The following is a 25,395-nucleotide window of genomic DNA, read 5'->3' as shown; positions in this document are numbered from 1 at the left end:
CCTATTTAACAAAATAGTGTGGGGGACCTAACAAGAAGTGGATAGGAAGAAAAAGCAAACAAACCCATGTATCACATGGAGGAGGAGTATCAAAAGACTTCAGCTCAGGACAGCTGCATTGTTACCACTTCAGGACACGAACCCTTGGATTAATTATATTAAGGAAGAAGGAGTTGTGCTAAATTTCCGCCATAAAATTGTCCTAGAGGCATAACGTTATACAAACATACCAGGATCAGACACCTACTGAGTGGTTTAGAATAGGATTAAAGAGCAGAAGATGTAGTGACTCTGTGCAGAAGTTAAGGTCTGAACATGAACCCTTCCCAGTTACGAGGGCTTGTAGCCCATGAAGCAGCAAACTGAATCCTCAGAGCAGCATTCCAGCAAGGGACCCCACCAGGGAGCACTGGGACACCAGCACACAGGCTGGCACCATGGAGCACTAGAGAAAAATCATATCCCTTCTACTGGAACAGAACATTGCTCCTTTCAAAAATTTAATGAAAGCAACTGGAACAGAGAGGCAACACAGGTATCAGAACTGAGTCAACTTAATCAGTTCAGTCAACTAGAACAAAAAAGGTTTATTGCTCTAATTAAATTAATCCAGTCCTCTAGGCCAAAATGCATTGATTCACTGCTCATAAATCCTCCCTAGTAATTAAATCCTGATTTCATTTTACTTCTTCTTTGAGTAATCTTGTCAAATCATAGATAGATACATGAACGCTTGACCTACAAAAACATCTTAAGTGCACTATTATTTCTCTGGAAAAAGAGGGAAGCTACCTTCTAGGACTGCTCAAGGCAGGGGGAGGGAAAAAAAAAAGTTTTGTTAGCAATCTTTACTTGAAATGTCTTAGATAATTTTTTTGCTGAATATTGTTGCGTAGTGCTTGTGTGATGTTGAACAAACAGAAGAATCAGCTGGTTAGGTTTTCTCTGCATACAGGAAGATTTTAACACCATCATCAAGCAGCTCAATACTCAGAATTGTTTCATTAGAATACTTTTCTCCTGAATCACATTAATAAATTTGAAGTTCAGTCTAGCATTCATAAGAGCTGGCTTACTCACATGCTTCTTGCTGCAAAGGTACTTTTGAGATCCAGTAAGTGTAACAGAGATCTAGAATCAAGGAACTTCAGTTTTTAAAATTCTTTTATTCAAAAGCAACCATCACAGAGAGTCTTAAACGTTGTTTTAACTTTGGCCATGAAATTGCTTAAACTAGCTTTGATAATTTCAAAAAATAAGAGAGAAAACAAATTCAAGAGAATTCACAAGCAGCAGAACAGGGTCTTCTTCAGGACTGCTTTTATTTTGCTGCTACTGGTATGAAGCGTTCCATATTCTGACCATTTTAGTTACTTTTTTTTTTCTTGTTCTAAAAGCTATTACTAAAGTCAGTCAGCTGGCCTTTTAACAAGAGATGCTGGAGAAACATTTGCCTAGGTGTTACGGTTTAGACAATTGTAATCTTTTAAAAAACCGGAGTACTTCCTATGATGCATATTTTAGCTCTCTTGGTTCAGTCTGTGATGATACGTGTTATCACAGAGATCAAACATTAGCGCTGGGAGAATAGAAGCGAATAGAGAGAACAATATGGCCACGAGCACAATTTCAACAAGAAAAACAACTACTACTGGCCCAGTTCCAAAAAGCAACTGAGACAAGTAATATTCAAGATAATCTCTGAACAGTTTTCTTGCCAATTTTCTCTAATACCCATTACTTTTTCAGCTTGAGGGTAAAAATAACCCACAGAACAATTAATTACTGCTTTGAATTCATTAGTGCTATAAAAGGAAATTTTGCCAGACTCATCTAACATTGCAAAGCAGAAAATGCAGATAACTGTCAACTTTTACAAACTACATAGTTTAACAAATCATCTCCAAAGTCTGCCCTTATGCAAGAAACTGAACCCACATACTAAACTTCTAAGATGCTGCTCAAGCGATGCAGAGGATGTAATATAGTCCTACTTGCTTCTTCTAAGGATGCACGAAAAGTCACATTTCACCTGAAAATCCTTTTGCCTACAGCAAAGTAAGAGTGGTCTCACATTTCCCACCCCCTTGCTTTGAGTATGACTGATTCTACTTCCTGTAAAAATAGTGGTGGTTTTTCTCTCTTTTTTGTTTTTGTGGTTTTTTTGTTTGTTTGTTTGTGGTTTGTTTTTTTTTTTTAAACAGGGGTTGGCATGGCAAGAGAAGAAAGAGAAAAGAGAAGTAGCTCTATCAGTTAAGACACCCCTCAGGACATCATAACTAATTTATGACTTGCCAAAACTTCAACCAGCTTCTTCCTTATCTGAGATCACAAAGAACTTCTGCAGTTCAGCATCCATTAGTCTAAACAGAAGCAAGGCAGGCAAGAGGTTTGACAGATCTTTAAATAAAACCTGTCCCATAGTCATGACTCCAAAAAAGGGCAGGGGGAGGTTTTGAAGAATTAATGAGATAACAGCAGCTAGCACTTATGTGATCCAAGTACTTCTAAGCTATTACGTTAGCCCTCCAAACAGTCCTGTGTGGAAGACGATGGGGCAGATTGCATCTGCCTTACAGATCAAGAGACCAAGATTGAGAGATTAAAGGACTGGTGCAAAAATCACAGCGAAAGTCACTAACCCAGACACAAGCCTTTCATCTTTCAGCCAAAAGCCGAGGCTCGTAGGCTAGCCCTATGCACTTAATACACCTGCGGCCATCAGGCCACGGGGACTCCACAAGAAGAACTGACCCAGCTGCTGGTGCGTTTGTTTCTAGGAGACCCTGCTGATGGCTGAAGACAGCCACGGCCAGGAAGAGTCACTCTGACAGCCGTGACTCACTCCACCCTCTCTCAAGGGTCCTTCAGACACAAGCATTCACATTTAGTCACCACACAAGATGAGCACGCGCACATTGAGTCACACAGGGCAGCTGTGTTGGTGTGTGAAAAGTGCACATCAGTCAGCAGGCCAGAGAAGACTCCACCGCTGCCCTGGGACAGAGCAGAGCCGGCGGCACCCCTCCCCAGCAGTGCTCTCAGCCACGCAGAGGTGTCGTGCTTCAGAGCAAATGTTTCCCAAGAGTAGCCATTTGGGCTAAACACACACCACGCACACAAGTATGTACAATGTGTGGCCATTGCTGTAGAAGTCTCTCATCTTCTACATATTTCCTTACAGCAACCCCAGATGTGCAAACTGACTTCAGCAATAGCCACATTTTCAAATAACCTTCTCATCTTTACTCACTTCCATACCCTTGCTGACGCCTACAGAACTGCCATGACATTGTGATGCTATGTGGCCATTCACCCCCGCTGACTTCTACACATTAGTGAAAGGCTTTGTGCAGGGAAAAAGGTCAGCTTGACTTAGTAGCTTGAATCAAAATAGCCTGAGGAGAACCTCTAGTAGGACATAGGTTTTACTTCTCCATTTAAGTGGAAATTAATAATATAAAAGAAAATAATTGCAAAATAAATTGCATCAACCATCCTTTCCAGACACAAGGCAAATTTGGTGATCTAGAAAGTGAAGAATAAGAAAAGAGGACGAGAAGTGAAGATAACCACAAAATCAATTCTTCACCCATTCTTGGCTCCCAGCATTAAGTAAATTCATAAAAAATTTTAAAAGAAAACAACAAAAAACACCAAAACACCAAATCCTTCCAGATGAAAGTAAACTTTTTGCTGAAGAGGTAAACCAGCCACAAACCCTACAGATGTTTCCATTACCTAACTGTGAATTTCTTTATTTGTTAATTCTTCTTTGCACTGTTTCCAATAATGGGAGTAATGACATTTGCAGTTTAGTTGCTTCCATCCCTGACAGGTAAAATATCTTTTTTATTAACTGCCTATTAGTCAGTCTCACAGTGTAGTAGCTGCCAAATAAGGGAACAATAGCTCCATCTTTTATAAAGTACACTTTAAAATATGAAGAAAAGCACACTGTGCTTGAAGCAGCTGCACTTCACGGAATTTAAAAAAAAACTTTGCTTTTGTCACCTGCGGTCAAAATTTATCCTTGGTGAAATTCCATTAACTTAAAACAAGTTTACACCAAAGAGGAATTTAACTCAATGGCTTCAGGTAATGAAACACAGTAAAGAGTCTTTGTCCTAAAAATATTATTTTTTTCACTCCAAATTCATCTCTCCTATGACTTACACCCTAAGGGACTTCAGTTCCTTTTATTGTCATTTAGCTACAGAGGATGAAATTATTTCTGTTCTTTGGAAAGGAATTTATCGGGTCCCTATATTCTCTCCACACTATAACACAATCAGTGATAAAACAGCAGCATTGATTCATGCAAATGTATTTCCATGGAAAAAGCTTATAAAAGAAAAAGACTTGCATAAACTCAATACACTTTTCATGTGAGAGTAACAAGTGTTTTGCTAATAGCAGATGCTCCATTACTTGGTGAGACACCCTGGGATCACGTTCAAGAATGTTGGGTTTGAGCTGCTACAGCCCTTGGAGCCTCATTCTTCCTGAGCAGCAACAGATAAAACTGCTGTTTGATGCTTACACATGCCCTGCTTACTCCAAATGCAGGAATTTATATTATTTTGCAGTTAAAGAAACAAGCAAGTACAAAATAAAATTATCATTCTGTAGAGGCAAGGCAAGCAGGTTCAACATGCTAATACTAATTATTTTGATAGAAGAATAATTTCAAAATAGAAAAAAAAAATTGAAGAGTAAATATATATTGGTCAGAAGAATTTTTTTTTAGGTATGTCCTAGAGTACCTACCACTTTACTCTGTAGACTCTTGAGTTCAGAAAACTTCTGTACCTCTCCTCGGCATTGGACAAGACAAAAATACCACCTTTAGTTAATTAAATGTGCCCTTTTTGCTTTTTTATTAAAGAGTTTAAGAGTTGGTGTTATTTTTAAGATAATTGACAAATGGAGAAGCTAAGAAGGAGTTAATAAGGGCCTACAGAACAGAAAGGATATTAACAGATCTACAAGCAAAACTCCAAATCCCAATTCCCTTCAGAACCAAAAGAATTATTTTTAGCACAGTATTCATATAGTAATTATGTGACGCTTAGAATTTGTTAATGACAAGTTTCTCTTTAAAAAAAAACCTTCAATAGATTTCCTTAGAAAGACCAGGACTAATGCCATTCACCATGTCATCCCATAAAATTTTCTGCAAAACTAGTTTTCATCAGTTGAGTACTTCCCTCCAGAGACACTCGGTAATGCTCCTATTTGCCTGCATCTATACAATGCATTATGGGTTTGATATTTCTTAGAATTCCTTTGGTATCATCCAGAGTCAGTTTTAATCAAAGAATCAGACTGCCATGTTTACTGATAAATGCTCTGGTTCAGCAAAGCACTTAGATATACACTCAGCTGTTTTGCTGAATCAGGACCTACATCCTACTGCTCCCCACAGGTGTAGAACCCCGCTGCCGAAATTCAACTGTTTTTAGCTTCAGAGCCTTGCTGATACAGGAAAAATGAAGCCTGCTGAGTTCAGGCCATTCCAAGTCTGTGATACAACTACCTCTTCTAAAATATATAACCTTTCTCTGTATTCTGACACTCACAGTTCTTTAGAATTTTTGTGTGGTTTTGGAAGATAAAAATACTATTTATGCATAAACCACACAGAAATGGCAGACTCAATTGAGCTGGTTGAGAGACAGACAGAAGACCAGGTTAAAAACTTAATTTACACAGGAATAGGGCACCAAACAGCTGTGCTGAGGTGGAGGACCTACCTCAGGGATAGCACTGGGTGGTTTTCTAAGGGAGGCAGAAGTTGGCTGATTGTTAGAAAGAACTGAAGGAAAAGGGAGGTGGAGACTGAAATCTCTATCCATTCAAAAGTTGTAAGCAGTCTGTGCTTTACTTCAGTTCTAATAATTCAGTAGCCAGCCTCTGTCCCTTGCTTCTCATCCTCTAACCACAATTTAAACAAACAAAAACCCCCACACCTCTGACAACAAACAATTTGAGGAAAAAATAAAGTTTACAATTTAATTGCTTCTGGGAAATACCCAGCAAATACTGTTTAAAACAGAAATAAATTTGTGTGAGTGACTCCCAGAATTTTTTTTTTTTTTTAGATCATGTCCTTCACCTTCCAGTGGAAGGACACTATTATACTTTGAAGGATCCTATATTGCTTTTGGAAACAGTGTTCAAGGTCAGGGGAAGTTCCTCTTAAAAAAAAAAAAAAGATGTCACAACAAGGCCTGTTTCTTCCTGTTGTTTCGCTTATTAACATGGCACCCATCACCACCATATCTGGGCGGCACAGATCCAAAAGATACATGAGCTTACAAGCAAACAGCCTTATTGAAAATGAAGCGCACATGCTTGCAACAACATAAGATTACTTACAAGAACAAGTATGTAGAATGAAAGAAAGAAAAAAAAAGCTAGAGTAACAATACAGCAAAGAACCAGGGAATAAAGAGCTGTTGAAAGAAAACCATAGAGACAGACCTAATGTGAGCAGATAAACCAGTAAGCTCAGTATTACAGAAAATGGGTACATTCTTCAATATATCAAATTCTTACAGTCTCTCCATCAGCCTGACCACAACCATGAAACTGTCACAAGGAAAGATGTGTCTACAAGACAGGCACAAACAACACCAAATGTCAGAGGGGTTGAGGGAAAGAGAACATAACTGCACGGGCAAATTCTGGTTGCTATTAGATGCCCCAGCTGTGCTGCTTTGTTGGCAGCAGGAATGATTTGCACCACCAGAGGTTCTACCACAGAAGGCTGGAATGAGACCCTCGGCCAGCGCAGATCCACAGGCTGTATCACCCTTCCATCTTCTTTCCAGCTGAACAGTAAGGCAGGAAAGAAAAAGGAAAAAAAGAAGTTCAAGTTTAAAAAAAAAATTCCCATTCTTTCATGGAAGAACCTATCTCATTGAAGGTTTGACCTTCAGGGTCTAGGGCAGGTATGCATTTCAGCTGTCCTCCAAGACATTTCATCAGGACATGCATCATGCACTCAACTACACAAATTTGCCAGCAAGTAAAATAAATGTTTCAGCCTTTGATTTAAGCCACATTAGTACAGAATATTTTTGCTCTCAAGACTACAAAGCCAGACTTGCTTATGAGGTTATCCAAGGCTGTAGCGTGTGCAGTTCTGGGTGTTTGTGTGGAGTTCCTACTGCAGGTTGCCAGACCTTAGCTCAAGCCCACTTCAAAAACATAACTCCTTCAGACAGGCAGGTAGTTTGCCAGCAACTCTCCTCTCCATCCTGCCTCGGACTTTCCATGGGGAAGAAAAATCTTGCAGTATTCAAGGTTTTCTTTGCAGTCTTTTTGTGAACAATCAAAGCTGTACAAATATGAGCTTACAAGAAATTTGTGTACAAGCTAATAGTAAATCAGATTCAGATAAGCAATTAGTTACATACATCCAGGCAGTAAGAGGAGATAAAGAAAATGGTAAATATTCCTTGAATATTTATACAGACCATTTTCAATGCAAAGTTAGTGAGGTGTACTCTTTAAGCTATTAGCATGAAAAACAGACAGTTTTGTGGCTCAGGTTTGAACATGCATCTCTATGCATCATGCTGTCTGAGGTTTTTTGACATACATTTAACACATTAGTATCTTAAAAAGCAAGAGTGGAAAGAAAAAGAAAACAAACAAAACACAGATTCTGTCCAGAAAAATCACTTACATCTGAAAAGATAACAATGCTGAAGATATTGGGAAGTCACCAACAAAATCTAGACCAGTAATAGCGCTGTCAGTGTAGGACTGGCAAACAAAAGAAAGGTGTGCTCTCTCCTGCAGCAGCCTCACTACTTCAGAAACAAAGAGTAAGCTGGAAAAAGGCTCAGTATATAAAAATCAACACCCTAGGGAGGTGGCATGCTGCCCCCTGCCTCCCCCAGGCTTCACCACAGGCACACACAGTGAATGGTATTTATACTTCTTAGTTTTATTTATACTTCTCAGTGTTATTTATATTAGTATGTCAATGGTCCAAGCCTGAAAAAGGGTATGTTCTGTATATTGGCAACTAAGAGCCAAGCCTGCGGTACCCTGGCCATCACGCTGACAACAGCTCATGGGCATCTGCCACAGCTTTTTCCACACACGACTAGAACCCACTGCTTGCTCCCACCTGTATTTCACCTACAGCCACAAACTCCCTGCATTTAAAGCATAATTGTTTGGGTTAACAGGACTCGGTCACTACTAACAGTAAAAACACTGCACAAGCTCTAACTAAATAACCTTCAGAGAGCTGTCCTTCCCCAGTTGTAGTTATATCTGCCTGAGATCGCTCGCTCTCTCCTTCATCAGATCCCATCAGTTCTTTATTGCTCTTATCTTCCTGTACTCCTGATGCTCTATAAAGGACACTAGCTAGTTGCTCTCATTAAGAATTTACTGCAAAAATAAAAAACATGGACGAAAATCAAAACCCACAGGACAGGCACAGCCAGAAACGACGACAGTGCTTCCTCACCTCCCCCTAACGAACTGTGACCCTTTCTACTCTCTTCAGCTATCTCCTTCCCATGCAGATAGCAGCAACAATCGGTCTCCAAGAAAGAAATAACTGAAGCTAGCCCTGCTCTGAGAAGGGGGCTGGACTAGACTTCCAGAGGGTCCCTTCCAGCCAAAATCATTCTATGACTCTACTTATGAATATGCATCTGATCAAATCCAAGGCCATAGTGCTTTTTAAAGGGTTTGTTTCAAGAACAGCTGCCAGAGGAAAACACAGAATTGGGGAGTAAAACCAAAAAAACCACAACAAACTTCGGGACAGACATACTAAGGTTTCTGAACACTGAATAACTTTCTAATAGTAGTACTATGTTTTATAACACTTTTAAATTAGTGTTTTTTAACTAAAGCTGGCATTAAGATGTAAACTGACTTCTTAGGCAAGCAATCTCATCAGCAGCAAAATGGAATTGTGGTTGTGATCAATTAAAACAGTTTTATTTTCTACACTTTTTTTTAAAGTAGATTTTTACACATCTATAATGATTCAGATTCCCTCCAAATAATCCCTCTTCTCAGCCAAGACCAGCATTCATATCCTCAGCTCAAGCCACAGACACACAGACACGCCCTGTATTGCTGAAAGTTCATCTGTAATGAAGCTATTGCAAAATGTTAGTATCATGCACTATTAAATAATCGAAGTTACTAATGTTGGATGGATGCCTTCAGGAGGTCAACCCCAGAGAAAGTCCCACAAGGCCTGAGGGCTTGAAACAACATAATTTTCCATGCTGAGGATGAAAGGAAGCCAAATTGTAACACATTTAATTGCTCAGCCCTGTCTCTTCCAAAGCTGGTCATCTTTTCCACAGTGAGGACATATCAGATTTAAGCAAGCCATCTGTCCACTGCCCACTTTTCCCACTACCTCATTTTGACTGACTATATATCCACTTGGCCTCTTCTCCAACGACCCACGCTGTATGCAAGCTGGACACATAAGCAGAGGCTTCCCCTTGCAACCACAGGAAGAACTTTGACAAACAAACATGCCAAGAAGAATCACTTCAGCACTTGAAGAAGCCACAATATCAGCTAGGTACTTAACTCTAGACTCTTTCCTTTCTCTGTCACAAGCTATTGCAACACACCGTTTTAAAAATCCCTGTCTAGGACAAAACATGGGACAGGAAAAATCCCCATAAATGGCAATGCATCTGCCTAACCTATGAGACCTCCAGTAACACTGACAACTGTTACTAAAAGGTCCTTGCCATCACCATTGACATGATAACTTTAAAACAGATTAGGCAACTGTCAAGAATAACCAAAGTGAGGTTCATCCCAATAGGGCTGGATGGATGGACGGACTCTGTAACCTATTATGAACCTTTCTGGGATTTTGTCAGAGATTTATTAAGTTATTATTAAAATAATTAGGACTTAATTCCAGATTACAGACCTTGAAGGCAACATTGAGCTGAGCTGGTACACCCTTTCAGCCCAGATCTGCAGAGACACCCTAGCTCAGCTTCACCAGCACAACCCTGCACCCGGGGTAATGAATCAATTAATCCAGCCTCCTGACAGAGCTAATAGTTTGGCCTCAGCATCACGCTGGCAGAGCTACCGTGCTTCCACTCCCAAAGGCTTCCATAGCAACCTTCCTCTTTATAATATATGTGCACCATGCAATTCCCTTTAAAAAAAAAAAAGTGATCAAAATAATTTACATTACTACTGCAGTTTCTTTAACAATTTTAAGGGGGAAAAACAGGTGCAAGAAAACGCTCTCATAGTAACAGCACTGTCTCTTACATTACCACTCCAGTAGTTATGATCACAATAGTTTTATAGAAAACCTAGACATAAATATAAACTTTAGCTGACCTACCTTTTTCCAGCATGAAAAAGTATTTTTGATTAATAATTCTGAATATATACAAAAAGTTACACTGAATGCATGATTTACATAATGTTACCTACCTGCAGCTGCAAAGCACAAAGTCATCAAAGCAAACACTGAAGTCACACAACCTGAAGACATTTTTGCAAACACTGTATCTTCTCAAATCAAGTCCCTTTGTAGCTCTTCATGTAGATTTACTTCCTTTGAAATTTGTGGTATGTTTTGAAATAAAATCTTCCAGACTTTTAATTGCCTACAGAAAGAAGTAAAAATACATTTTAATATAAATATAACCTACAGAAACGTTACTAGATATTTCAAAACACCTCTCTTGTAACAAAAGAAACTGAATCCTTTCTTAAAGGACTACTAGAGGAGCGCATTTTCTATTGCCAGATACCCTAGGTACTGATAGCTTAGTACCCTACCCCATGTATTTCAGCACTTCTTCACAGCTGTCATTCTTTCATATTACACATTGTGCAAGTTGTGATCTACTTGGAAGTGAAATCCCGGAGTCCTTTCTGTCAGCTAATACTGAAGTCCTGTTGAAGCCTGCCAATGGTACTCTTAGCCTCAGACATGTTTATTTTAAGTATTCAGACTTTCTTTGGGACACAAACACTTGCTTGTTTATTTATCTGCTGCTACCTTTATTATACCGTGGAGAAATGTTTCACATATGCTTCAGTTGGTTTATGGGTAAACAGGATAAATTTAACTTATCATTTCTCAGTATCACAAATTCTGAAAACTTTTGATGGCCACTTGACACTAAATATAAATACAAAAAGCGGTTCAGAATCTTCATTTTAAGAGATTTCAAGTCAGCAAAACAACTTAAGTGTGCTATACAAATGAATGATGATACAGATGATGCCTGCAGGCACTAAAAACATTGAAAATTCTGACCCCAGAATGCACACTGGAGATTTTTGAGGGGAAACACTAGGTGCACAATATCCTCTTCTACTTTTTTATCTTTTTACTCTAATCTCAGCCCTCTAGATGTCTAGAATGAGAGTACAGACCAAGCAGGTAAGGAACCAAAACACTGGTACCATATTCAATCGAGTAAGAATCTTACCTACTTTACTTCACTGGCGGCCTGCAGGAGCAGAGGACGACAGACGGTGCCTCAGCCACCACTAACGCTCACCACAAAGCAACGCGAGCAATTACAACCATCACCGGGCTGAGTGATAGCAAAACGCTGAGTCAGGACCAAAACCTAAACCGTGACAACATGAATACCATTTTAAAAGGTTCTTGTTGACATTAACATGGAATGAGGTACGAGGTCAGACAAAAGGCTCTGTTACATAGCGTGTGCCATGCTGTGCATGACCAAAAGTCTGTACAAGGAAAACCTGCACCTAGAAAAGCACTGCAAGATACCTGCTGACAGCACTCCTACAGCTACATTGAAAAAATCTGAAATTCCTTTGCAGAATTTCTCCATGGGTTATTCAGCAGAGACAGCACTGCCCTGCATGGAGAGAGCTGCAGCTGCCCACCAGGAAAGGCCTGTCGGTGCCCAAGGCCCAAACTGCGGCCTCCAACAGATCCTTCGCCCTGTGCCCAGCTCCCAGTGCCTCTGACCGGTCTCGGCGGTGGCCCAGACCCCACTGGGGTGCGAAGAGAGCCCAGGAGCGGCTCTGCAGGCTGCTGGGAGCACCCAGACACCGCACTCTTACGGGGCACACAGAAACATACAGGGCAAGGAACGAGCTGGATATCTATCACAATATGGAGTTTCATGCACTTCACTTTCAAGCTCTGCTTCCCATATAAGAAGCACATTTGCATTTGTTTCCTGTTTGCTTCTGGCACACTGTATTTTAGGCTGAAATTCTGTAACTTGTTCTCTCCTCTGTGTACCTCCTCATTGCCTCCCTTCCAGTGGCTTAGAAGCACTCTCAGACACCAGCAGTGAATGAAGGAAACTCCTAGAGAAATGGTTACTCTCGTAACACTACCTAGTAATCTAGCTAGCACTCAGTCTGGGGAAGAGAAGTGTATTTTTTCAGAGTCAAGAGTAAACTCATCATGTTGCACAGTGTAAACAAGATCTGAGTATCCTTTCACGAAGTTACGTACAATTAATGTATGATTAGATATCCCAAACTGGAGATTCCTTTCCATCAGAATTAAACTATATGAAACTGTCACTATCTGTGAAAACACCTAGTCATACTAGCCTAAACCCTTGACCTCAAAAATTAAGAACCTATGAAACTATCTTGGGATGTTTAAAACAGGCATAGCCACAAAAAAAAAAAAAAAAAAAAAAAAAAAATTGCATTTTGGTTCTCTTCCATGCACTGTCCTTTTTAAAACTGGCTCTGAACTTAGGAATAGATATTAATTAATCTACAAATCACTGTTACTGAGGTTGAATGTTTCATCACTTACAGGTTCTCTGGCACAAACTATTCTTTCCACCACTTGCGAGGATCAATACATTTAAAAAAGCGTTAGGTGAGACAACAACACTACTGCACAACACAACTGAAGTAACAAGACACTGAATTCTCTCATTAATAGGAAGTCAAACGATGCAGCCTCCTAAAGCAGCAATAGTCCACCCTAAAATCCTAAACAAGCATGATTTACCTAAAGATTTCTTTCATGACGTTTTGTAGAAGATGGCTTCATCTTCAAGGAAAAAAGTTCTGGAGAAGGATGAACATACACACAAAACCCATGCTAGAGACAGCTCAAAACAGGAAAACCTCAGAAAATGACTGCTTCCTTGGGCAATTTATGAGGCTTGTAAAAATTATTCATCCTGAATCTACTGGAAGCATTCAATGACTTCCTAGATATCTCTCATTTCCCCTTAGACTGTAAGGCTATATCGCTAAACCCTCAAAGCCATGAGGGACACTGAACTTTGTGGTAAATTAAGGCCAACAATAAATGGTTGACAAGCGTGTTGGACAATCCTTTAACACAGAAGTTTTTGAATATGAAATTCCAAATCAAACAGGTTTAACGCCAAAACAGCAGGTCATAAGGAATTTATGACGGATATTGAACATCACTTGGGAAGTCAAGCTGAAATAATTTGTTGCCATTTCTCTAGACGAAAAGAAACCTAAATCTACTCACTGAGAGTATTTGGTTGCTAACTCAATTCTTAAATGCTGCCATAAAGAAAAATTATCAAATAGAGCAGATCATGGGGTTTCTAGCCAGTGTTAGCTATAAAAGACCATCATAACATCCTGCAAGATATCACATGAGCAAACAGGCCATGAATAAGCATTCTGAATCTTGAGTTACTGATGTATAACCATTTCATCAACAACAACAAACAAAAGAGAAACCAGAAAAAGAGCAACTACAGCATATACGATCCGTAATATACTAAATGGGAAAGTACAAAACATTACTTAGATCAGCACAAACCTCTCATTCTTCAGTAACATTTTTATAAGGCACACACTTGTGCAGAAATAGAGAGCACAGGGAAAAAGCTGGAGATAAAGTGATGCTCCTGGGAGCAGCTCAGAATCTCATTCTGTGCCGACCATCTAAGTACATTAACAGGCCAAGTTTTTATTCTACTTTGATTTGGAAAAGATGATTTAAAAGGGAGAGAGAATACATATGCATTTCCGTTTGTACTTAAAAACAGAAGAGTGACTTGATTCCTACCGCAACCCACTGAGCAATAACATTTACAAGGTATAACTCGGAGCACACAGTATACGATCGAAAAGCCCTAGGCTTCTACTCCCATTCTGCCAGCTCGTGAAGGGGGAATAATGGAGACTTAAATGCAAATTAGGAAGAGCTTTCTAAAGAAAGGGCTCACTTGCTTGAAGATATGCATTCACAAACTTAAAAACGAGGGCAAATTTCAAACCTTGAAAGACAATGTGAAAAGGTGACAAACTGACAGCAAGTTTAATGAATTTAGGATGGATGACAGCCAAACTGCCAGTTACACAGCAACAGTTAAAGTCAAAAAGCACAGATGAAAATGCTATTAGTAATTTTTTCAAGAATAAATCTAAGCAGGCTATTTGTCAGTATTTTGGAAAACCTGATCATCCTCACCTGTGACGGAAGTCAGCTATGAAGCGGCTGACCATCTGACATTAAGTACCAAAGAGAATCGAGTAAGAAACTAGGTGAGAACAATACAGCTGTGGTGCAAAACATGCCAGATTTTGCTTCAGTGTGAAACCTGCTGTCACTAGAAGACTATGTGAAACCTGCAAACCAGGAGAAGTTGAGGCAGACCACAGAATAGGGAGGGCATTTCCCTTGAAATAAGAAAAAGAAAGCTGTGCAAAGGGATCGGGAACCTAAACTATTTATCCAAGAAGTAAACACAACTGCTAGTCAATTTGAGATTCAAAAGAAATTTCCAAGAGAATCATCTTTTCCTTTGGGGTATATCTGCATAGCTATTTTTGTAACTGAGGTCACGAAAGGGCGTATTAAAAGTATAACCAAAAAAAATCCCAACGAGGAAGAGATGATGACATGAGAGCTCTGGGTTTACTAAACATACTGTCTTCAAGCCAATGCTTTATACCTCTACAAGCTGAAGAAAGCTTGGCAAAAGAGGGCATCTTGAGCCAGAGCCATTAAGGACTCTAAGAGGCACAGTCTGCTGGGGCCATTTTCACTAAAGTTTGCTGTTGTAAAGGCCACTAGTCCTGACAAAAAAAAAAAAGCTGGCAGCAGAAAGCACAAAACACAAATCACTTCAGTTCACTACTGTTATCTCTTTACCTTTCATTAACCAAAACATTTTTTCTTTGTAAGAATCTGCTATTCGTCTTCCCCAGAATTCCAACCTTCCATGGATCTTTTAAAGCTATCCTTCAAACTAAAAAGAACACCTTTCCATTAAGGACTTCCCAGCCCTCACTGACAGGAGCTACCAGGACGTAAAGCTCTGTGGTCTATGGATGGTGTGTTACCAAGAAATCACACTCTGTGCTGTTCTGCCACCAGTATGAAAGTATCCATCGCCACACGTGCTTACTGGTCTCCAAAAAGGGGACAGGACTCTGCTCTAAAGTGCTCGAAGAACTACAAATGAAAATGACCAAGTATAAGCCCCCAGATTAAGCTCTGTCTTAGAACATTTGAGCACCTTGCTCCTCAGCCTGTTTCTGTACATACTACTCTTCTTGAGATCAGTGGTCTCCTCAGCTTCAATTTTTACCCACTTTTATTCTCCTAGTAAATTTATTTTTGCCTACTTTTTCAAACCTTCCCTGCACAGTCCAAGCTAGCAATATATATGCCGGCAGGAGGCCATAGCCACAGATTTGGGAGTGTTTCTGTTTCCTATTAGAGGCTTCTATAACATAGGAATTTGCCACATTTATTGCTGAATTGGGTTCTTATTGCTTTATTTTCCTGTTTTATTTTTGTTCCCTTAAGCCTTTTCCCCAATAATCACCATCTGTTTCTCTAATCACCACCTACCTTTCCCATACAAGTTCTTCCCTTGCCTTAACTCTATGCTCCTCGTTGTCTAACCTTTTCCTTTACTGCCTGAAGGATAACTTCCACTTCCTCTCCTCCTTATCGACACGGACTCTGGCAATTCCCTCCTCTTTCCACGCATGCTGCCAGAGGTTGCACAGCTCTCTACAAGACTGCTAACAAACACTTCTCTACCAAAGCGAGCCAAAAATCCTCCTCCTCTAAGTCACATCACAAGTCCCACCGAAGTGAATGGGGATACTTGAGTGAAGCCAGCAGGATCTGTCCCTTTGTGTTGTTTTGCCATAGCAACGTGAACCCAAGTTTCTAGGCCATCCAAGAAGGCCTTCACAGCCAAAACTTTTTCACTTTTTGTTTGTTTGTTTTACGCATGGCAACCACTTAACTTATTTAACCACTTTTTCTCCAATTTGTCTATGTTGGCTCCCTATGCGAATGAAATGAATACATGCATTCCATGCATAAGTAAAAAAGGCAATCATTTGTAATCAAGTACACCCAAGGTCAATTTAATTTAAAAAAAAAAAAAAATCACAAATGGTTAACTACACAAGCAGTTCTGTAAAACTAGGAATAGAATAGTTTTTGAAAGAGTTTATTTATAACCCTACTGCTATTAAATATGCATTTTAGCAGATTTATTTTTTATTAGATGACATTTGTCCTACGTCAGTTCTGCGTGATTTGCACACGTGCAGGTCAGAAAGCCGACTAATAGGGTGAGCAAATATTAATGTGGAATTGAAAATTTTAATGTATTTTTTAATGCCTATGTGCAAGGCATATGCATGAAGTTCCACCATTCAGAACTCAAACCAGTAACTTATTCATAAACTATTAAGGGGACAGATTCTGTTTTAGAAACAACAAAGCGGTTTCATTTTCAGAGAATACATGAATAGCAATAAAACTTAGAATCCTGACATATCAAAAGCCCAGGGAAAAAGTAACTCTGATGTCCTGCAGTTCACATGCTGCTGTGCTTGTAATGGGACATTTCAACAAGTCACAGTTAAAGGCTATGGGAACTGGACGAGCGCCAAGGGAAGATATTTTATGCCATTTAGCAATTGTGCCCCTCTATTCCATGTGACTTTTGTTTTAACACTTTGTTTATTTATTTTTTTTTTTATTAATGTATTACAATGTAGCCTGCCAAATTACAGGAAGCCACAAAATATACACAAATGAGTTCATAAAATATGTGAAAACATTCCACCTTTTTAGTAACAGTTTACTAAGGTTGGTTTTGTTACCTGGTACATATTTTGCCCACAGGTGGTATGAAGCTCTGGTTTGGATGAGGGTGTCTATTCTCAGTATTATTTAATAAACAACTTTTCCTTCAGTTTCCCAACATTTTTTTTTTCAATCACCTGACTTGAATTGCTGTGATTTTAAACCAGAAAAATAGTCATGACACCAGACACTGTGGAAGTTTCAGTTGAAAAGTCATTGCACAATGTAGCACAAAAGTTTACAGAAACAGGATAAAAATCATTCTGTTGTATGTTCCCAGGACTTCCCTTCCCCCAAACACAGGGAGGTATGCAGCTGAATCTTTATAGGCTGAGGCGCAAAATTTTGCTTACCAAGTGTAAACAAGAGAATGGCCTCTTACAGGAGCAGGATGTAGGCGGGTTTCAATAGGTGGAAGGGAAGGAAGTGCATTCGGGAGTCTTTTAGTGGAAGGAGCACACAAGACTTCCACAGTAAGGAGACTGAAACAGATTCCTTTCTGACAACAGCAGAAATTCCTAGAGGCTACTGAATCTCTACAGAAGGGAGCACACATGGCACTGAAGACAAGTTTAACAAGGCCAACACCGTACATGTAACTTGAGTACCAAATCAGAACTTCTGTACTTCAAAGTAGAGCCCTCGGGGACATCCCACATTAGAGCATCTCTATAGGGAGTGGAGAAAACAAGGTGTTGGGATGCTGTACAGGTCTTATACTACAATGGCTTGAGCAATCTGCCATCTAGTACCAGCTTCAGCCACATATTCTCTGTGCAACCTGCAGTTAGTCTATTCTTTCATAAGTAAAAAAGTCGGAACAGGACCTTGACACGGCCACAGCAGCCCCTCCGCAACACCTACCTAGAAAGACAACACTACTGTAGGTAGTTCTGCTTCTGTCTTCTAGTTAGAAGAGGGATGAAAAATCTCACTGCTCTTACCAGGGCATACCAGTGACACGATTATATGCCATCTTCCTGATGAACATTCAGGTAGCAAAAGAAGGAAAAAAGCAGACTTCTAGAAAGATACATACATAACTGGGTTAAAGTTTTCATGGCAGCCCAAGAAATCTATGAGTCTCAAATCTACATTTAAATAAAATCTCAGGTTCCTAATGAACTCAAACCAGTAATATGTCACCACAACTAACAGGAACCAGGCTTGTGTTTTTCAAATGTGACTTGCTGCTTCTGAAAAGTTTACCTTGAAACAAAAACATTTCCAGTCCATAGGAATCTTCAGGCTGAAAAAGATGATCATAAATTCCACAAAATAAATATCTTCAGCCTTTCCTCCTCATAGTTAAATTTCTTTGGTCTAATTACTTTATTTTTTTATGGCTTCTAATTGGAAACAGAATAGATTTCCTGACACTGGACTATCTTACTCTTCACAAACACAGTAGCAGCCAACAACCTCACACAAATTTCATTTATCTTAAGTTTTATTTGGCTCACTTTCTAATTGCACACCTAAACTAAACAGATAACAGCTCTAATGTACCTATCGAGACAGATATAACCCTAGGGAAGGCACCTCCTTGCAGAGAAGGAGCCACAGCAGGATGGAAAGTTACCAACAACTCCGCAAGGCTTCTTCACTCAGAGTAAAAGATTTCAGCAAGTTATTCTGTCAATGAATGTTTGATGCTGCTATTCTTTCAAAACTAAACTACAAAACCTTAGAACTGTTATCTAGAAATATTCTAGCTGGAACCTTCCTACCAGGAAAAAATCTGTTGGATTTCAAATCTTTACGTGACCTCTACACAATTAGAAAAGTGGGTGTGAAACCATGGCCTGCAAATACCCCAAGTTCTCTGGGTTAATTGTGAGAAACCCACAAGGTGCAATAATGAAAAGTAAGACTATGGCATTAAGCATAAATGCACAATATAAGGATGCAATCCTCTCGTAGTGGGGAGGTCCAGTGCAGGGCGATGGAGGGAGTAGTCAGCAAATTGAACAGGATTGAAAACCAGTGTTTCCCATTACAGGGGAATTGGACGAGGTGATACAAATCAGCCCTGCCCACTGTCACTGGCCATAAGATACTACAAGATGTACATTAACAGGTTAAAATATTAACTACTAGGTACTTCAAAGTTAACTGTATGCATTACCAAAACCACATGGCGGGGGGGAAGCGTCCATTGAATTTTGCTCTCCAGAATAAGGCATGGTCTAGAAAGCAGGTAGATTAATAGATTATTTCTCCAGGTTGCTAAACAAGAACACAAGATAAACAACTTTTATCAAAAGTTAGCTGTTAGCCACTGAATTTTCAGATGCACAACTATAAGATAGGAAACTTCTCCCACACAAATAGGGAAGACCTTAAAGTGCCACACAGTTAAAAGAATGAGTCAAAAGGAGCTTCCCTTTGTGTAGGAGTAATCTACTCTCTCCCTACTTGTCTGCCAAATAGCCACTGTAATTTAATTTGTTGCGCAGAGAAACACGTTCAGGTCAAGGCAAAACTTTTTCATAAAAATTACAATTTACAAGCACTGTGATGAGGATCTGTTTCAATCAAGATACGCATCACTGGCATGTTCCACTCAGAAAGGAGATATACTCCCATATAATTTTTATCATATAGAGTTTCCTGCCTTTCATTATTTTATATTAAATGTATACATGAAGACTGTAAAAAGCTTTGAACACAAGTTTAGGGAGATGGAAACCCATAATAAATTCTTATATTCATATAAATAATTTGTTTGTCTTGTATGCCAGAAGGAAATCACTACACCTCATCACTGGAGTGAACCAAATCACCAGATCTACAAGGATTCAGAAACACTGGTCATTTCAAACACTGGATGGGGGAACTAATCCACCACACAACACAAGCTGGACATACTGGAGGAGTGACTTGGTCCATTACTGTACCAGCCCGAACCTAAGAAAAGGCCCACCCTTTCAAATACCGCAATACCTGGTTTGTAAATCAAAACTGAATTTTGCTTCACTCAAATCTTGTCAAAAACAAAGTACTGCATTGGCGATAAAATACTACCATAGTTCTCAACCATGTTTGGTCAAATGTGGCTATAGTCCAACAAATTACTTCTATAAATCTAAGACAACAGAGGACATATGGGTCTTCAATCCATCTCCAGCTTCTTGGCAAAGAAATACATGTATTGAGCAGGTCTGTACTACACAGTAAGCTCACTAGGTACTTTGGGACTTTTTTATTGTCCCTGACTCACACAACGAGCCTACACTGATTTCCAACAGAAAATACCTATGCTTACAAAGGAAATCAGAGTGTAAGTGAACTGTCATTCTGTTTCAGAATCATTAATGATACCTTCTGTATCACAGCCCCTGTTGCCTTCTGTGCAGAAAAACAACCTATACATGTTAGCTCTATAATTAACCTGTTTCAGGCCCATGACCTCTAGATAAGCTATTCTCCTGCAATGTAAACAGGTCTCTTGCAAGGTCACAACTAAACTCATTTAAGAGGGGCCCTTTCCAGCTGACTCTCAAAATCTTACAACATGTTGCAACGGGGGGCAGGGGGTGGGGGAATCTGAACTTGGTCAACTAGTGTATTGAAATTAAACAGACTATTAAAGAAAAGTGCTAAATATAATATAATTAAATTTGTTAACAATAAACAGATATAGCTCATTCTAAAGTTATATTCACAGAGTGAATATGAAATGGATTTTGACATTTACCTCAATAACATTATTTATTTCATTATAAATACATCATAAACTAGCACCTTTTGCCAGACATAATTATTTGTAAGGAGTACAATTCAACAGTATGACACACAAAATGTTCTCTACTGACCTTGACAAAACTGACTGTTTAGATACTCTAGGACATGAAGGACGTTCTTTAAAAAAAAAGTGTATTTTACCAGAGTGGAAATAAAAAATATGGGATATATACTAAGTAGTAGCTTTAAAGCTACTCTTTCAGTGATTTCTAGAGATGTGTAAATTTGTTTCATTTTGGCTACCATAGAGTTAATTGTTGCTGTAATAGTGCAAGAAATGCTGCTTTATTGGACAACTGCCAGCACATAAAAATGTGAATCCACAATTATGGATAAAGCAATTCCAACTGCACCACTTCTTTGCTAGTACATTTTTATGGCAAAACATGCTTCTATTCATGAAGTGGCTAGAAACTAGCATACCGCTGTTAATCACCACAAATATTACTGCTGTAGAAGTAATGCCTACTTATAATACACAAATATTTTGTGGAATGAGAGATCAAAAGCAATGTGATTGCAAAGATATTTGCAGTTTCTATCGCACAGAGTATTTTCTGAGATCTAGATAAATTGCCCAAGACTTGGTAATTCAGATCTTAAATGTTAACAGAATGTTATTGGAGATACCGAACAAAAAAATTGTAAGACAAATTAGGCAAAGCTTTAGCGCTATTTTCAAATAACATTAAAACAAAAATCTCACGTTGACCTTACAAACTACGTATTTCAGTATGTCAGAGAACTGAATAAGGGAGAAAGTTTTTGTGATTCCACAAAAACTATGGAAGAGGGAGATCATCAATGGACCTTAACATGCATCTTTTAGTACCTTCAGTATCTGGCAACATCAGATAAAGCTCTTAGAGAAGAATGTGTGGCCATTGGAATACACGTGTACCTTGTCAGTGAAATAATGGGAAGAAAATTAATATTAATTTAATACCTCAGTATGCAGCCAGTGCTGTTCCAGAACCAGAGCAGCTTACACCTCTTCCTTTAAACCTGACCTAGGACTGTTAATTTCAATTGAACTATATTTTGTCTCCACATACTCTAAGACCTAATTCTAGGAGAATACACAACTGTTATCACTCACAAGTAGAAAATGGTCTGCTCTGTGGCAAACGCTCCCAGGCTTGTTTTTACCCCACCATCAGTGAAAGATAGCTTAACCCCAAGTACAAGCAGCAAGATATCTCACATTTACTGCAGGGTAAGAGCCTGTTCCCTGGCTCTTGCTGGGGAATAGCTGACATGCTGCAAATTCCCATTCTTCACTTAGCGTTCAGCAATCTGTTTGTATACCCATACCTTAGGTATTTGCCATTTGGCTGCATCAGGCATCACGGGCTAGGAAGCAATACGGATCAATGCAAGTCATCCAGACAACCTTCTCTGGCAAAAGCCTTTACATTCCATATTCCTGGCACAAAAGATGTAATCAATTGTTACGCCAGTACAGGCCAAAAAGAAAACTCACTATTGATCTGTACTAGGAGCATCAGTTGACCTTTACAAAAATAAGCTTGTAATGACTTCTTAAAACCTAAGAGAATATCTAAAAATATTCTCTCTTCTGGAAACCCGAAATACTAGGAATAGTTTCTTGTGAGAATACAACTTTTTTTGCAACTCTACTTTAGCTCTCAGGATTTCTATATACATTCATAAACGTAATACAGTAATAGTTTTACTGTGAAAATACTTTGCCTAGTTCATTATCTAGAACTTTTCCAGATTACTCAAAATATAATTTCTGGGGATTAATTAGTTCACCTCAAACATCTTCAAAGAAAAATTTCACTTAAATAAACCTCTAATGTTTTTTCAAGTTCAGTTCTGGCTAATACGACAAAAATGTCATTCAGAAGAGCAGGAGACGCGCCTGCTAGAGCAAACTAATAAGCAAGCATTCAAAAATAATGCATTTATTCCAATGTATGGTTGTGGGGTTTTTTTCCAAGTAAATTGACATTCCTCTTCTAAAGAAATAATATCAAAAGTATAGGCCCAAAGTTTCAACAAATTGCAACTGCAGCAGGAAGAGAGACTTCAGAGACAGAAAGTTCTGTGTTCCCCCTGCTGGTTCAGCAACTCCAAAGCACTGTTCCTAGAGGTAGGCATCAAGATGCTGGGGTGTTAAAAGATGTTTTGCATGCCAGAGAAAAAAAAAGAAGTTTAAACTTACTTTGTAAAACAAGCCACATCCACAGTAGACATTGTTTATGTACTCTGACTAGATGAGGCTCTGGACACACAAAACGTGCATCAGAATCAGTGACCAAACAAGACCTCCCCAGAGGGAGAAAGCATGGTAGAAGAGGGAAAATTTGAAGTGTCACTTTAAACTTAACAAGGTTGGACTATAGCAAACAATTGGGGGAAGCAAGTTTCAGAGTAAAGGACTCTTCACCGAAGGAAGCCAACAACCTGCCCCCCATCCAACGCCCGTCCCTCCCTTCCTCCCCCAGCTAGCTGGGAACGCCGAGCACCGGCTGCAGCAGTTGGTGTCGGCCCAGGTCTATGTCCTAAGAAGAGCACCTCCTCCTCAGCTAGAATTTAAGCCCTGTAAACTTTCATGGGTTAAATCGGAGGAATAAGCATCTTCCATTAACATTTTGCCAACACTCTTGTTGGAAATACTTTGACCCAACACCTGGGCAGTGCCAATTAAAACCCAGCTACCAACTCATGTCGTCCGTGGCATCCACGGTAAAAAAAAAAAAAAAAAAAAAGTGTGGACTGCAAGAAAAATAAAGTATTCCTAGCAAGAAGCAATAAACAAATAGATTCTGTCTTTGGAAGAAGTTGTATTTACATGTAGTTTTAAAGTCTTCCGCGTGTGAGACTACAACAGCAGTAGGTCACTGTGAGCTGAACCTAACTGATCCCACAATTAGAGAGCAGACAGCTCGCTCTCTTTTTCGGTTTTCTTCCCAAAGGAGGTCTTGTATCAGCCTCTTTGGCCTCATCCAAAAAAAAAAAAACGTAAATAAATACTTAGTTTGGTATAAATACAGACCCAATCAAGACAATGTATTTCTTAGAATAAAATCAAGGCACCGGTTCATCCAAGTCTCTCTAACAGATTACAAACCCTATCGAGGGGCTGCTGTTAAAACTGAACTGTGCTGATGATCGTATGTTTGAGAAGACCATAATAAATGACGGCCATAAAATTATACCAGCTACAGCTTAATAGAACTGAGATAAGTAGATTAACACCTGGTTACATCCACAGCAAGTGGAAAAGGAGTAACCACACACGCAGCTATACCTGAAGTCCTTTCTTTTGAAAAGGACAAGAAGTATCATCTCCCACACTGTTTGACTTCAGTGACAATAACTTTGGAATTACAAGTGCATCTGAAACTGGGGAAAGTACAGAAGTTACTGATTCTACACTTAACTTTAATGGGATGTTACTGTTAATGCCAGGAGAGGTGTACGCGGAAGGCTGCAGTGAATCGACTCCAGGACATCCCCCGCAAAACACGGAACGGCAAATCCCGCAGGTCAACAGCTCCTCATGAAACTCTAACGAAGTGCCATGACACCGGCCCCCGCACTGCCCTCACGCCCACCGCGCTCCCAGCCGGCCTCACGACGCTACCATCGCCCCGGTTTGCAGGGTGGCGTTCGCATCCCCCCCCCCGGATTTCACTCCGTGCGGTGAGCAGCGCGCACCGACCGGCCTGACACACAGGAGGCCGCCGGGACACCTGTAGCTGCCGCCGGCCAGAAGCCCGCTCCGCCGCTCTCCGCTGAGCTCCCACGCGGAGCCCGCACGGCCCGGAGGGATGAACCGCTTCCAGCGGCCCTGGCTGCCCACGCGCGGACCCCGCCCGTCCCGCCCCTCACAGGTCCCGCACCCCTCAGCTTGGGAGCTCCGCGGAGGCCGGCGGCCCCCTCCGGGGACCCTCCCGGCACCGGCCACTGCCCCCACTCAGCCGTACCCAGGGTGACATCCCGCGGGGATCACACCCCGTACCCGCCGCATCCCTGCGGGGCGCCCGGCGCCTCCGCCCGTCCCGGGCCGCTCGCCGACGGAGCTGGGGTGGCGGCCACCGCACTTACCTGGCAGCAGGTCTGTCCACGCCGCGTCCCGCGGGGGGCAGGCGCGCAGCGGGCGCAGCTACGCCATGGACACCGCGGCGCCGGCCGGCCGGGACGGGAGAGGACGGGACGGAGGGCAGCCCTCGCCGAGGCCGCCCAGCGCCGGCCACTACGGCCCGCGGTGCGCGGGAGCAGGCGGAGGAGGAGGCGCGCAGCCGCCTGCCCGGCCCCCAGCCCGCGAGTAACCCCATGGCGGGGCAGCGCCGCGCGCGGGGCGGGGCGGGCAGGCGGCGCCGCGCCGCCATTGGGCGCGGGGCGGGGACAGCGCCGTGACGGAGCCCGCTCCCGCCTCCGCCCCGCCGGAGCGCGCGGCCCGGGCCCGGCGCGTTCCCGCTCGGCACCTGGAGCCGTGCTACAGCTGTCGGTTGTTTGCGTTAAGGAGCGCGCGAAGGCGCTGGGTCGCGGGTTGGGCTGTACGCCAG

At 40.8% G+C, this 25,395-nt stretch overlaps 1 protein-coding gene across 3 annotated transcripts in view; it reads right to left on the bottom strand.

Annotated features, from left to right (window-relative positions):
* The window catches only part of TGFBR3 (transforming growth factor beta receptor 3), a 118,830-nt gene extending 93,703 nt beyond the window's left edge, over positions 1 to 25,127 (bottom strand). For 2 of the 3 annotated variants that reach the window (XM_086754122.1, XM_086754124.1), the window contains exons 1-2: positions 24,935 to 25,127; positions 10,468 to 10,643 (exon numbers count right to left, since the gene is read on the bottom strand). In XM_086754122.1, the coding sequence (XP_086610248.1) occupies positions 10,468 to 10,528 (61 nt within the window). In that variant the 5' untranslated portion in view covers positions 10,529 to 10,643; positions 24,935 to 25,127. Of the gene's footprint in view, positions 1 to 10,467; positions 10,644 to 22,168; positions 22,281 to 24,934 lie in introns of all 3 variants that reach the window. The other variant, XM_086754123.1, reaches the window with a different exon arrangement.
* Positions 25,128 to 25,395: the final 268 nt, after the last annotated feature.

This window comes from Chlamydotis macqueenii, chromosome 8 (assembly GCF_036417535.1).
Source record: "Chlamydotis macqueenii isolate bChlMac1 chromosome 8, bChlMac1.mat, whole genome shotgun sequence".
NCBI classification, from domain to species: domain Eukaryota; kingdom Metazoa; phylum Chordata; class Aves; order Otidiformes; family Otididae; genus Chlamydotis; species Chlamydotis macqueenii.
This window is presented reverse-complemented; position numbering and strand designations above follow the sequence as displayed.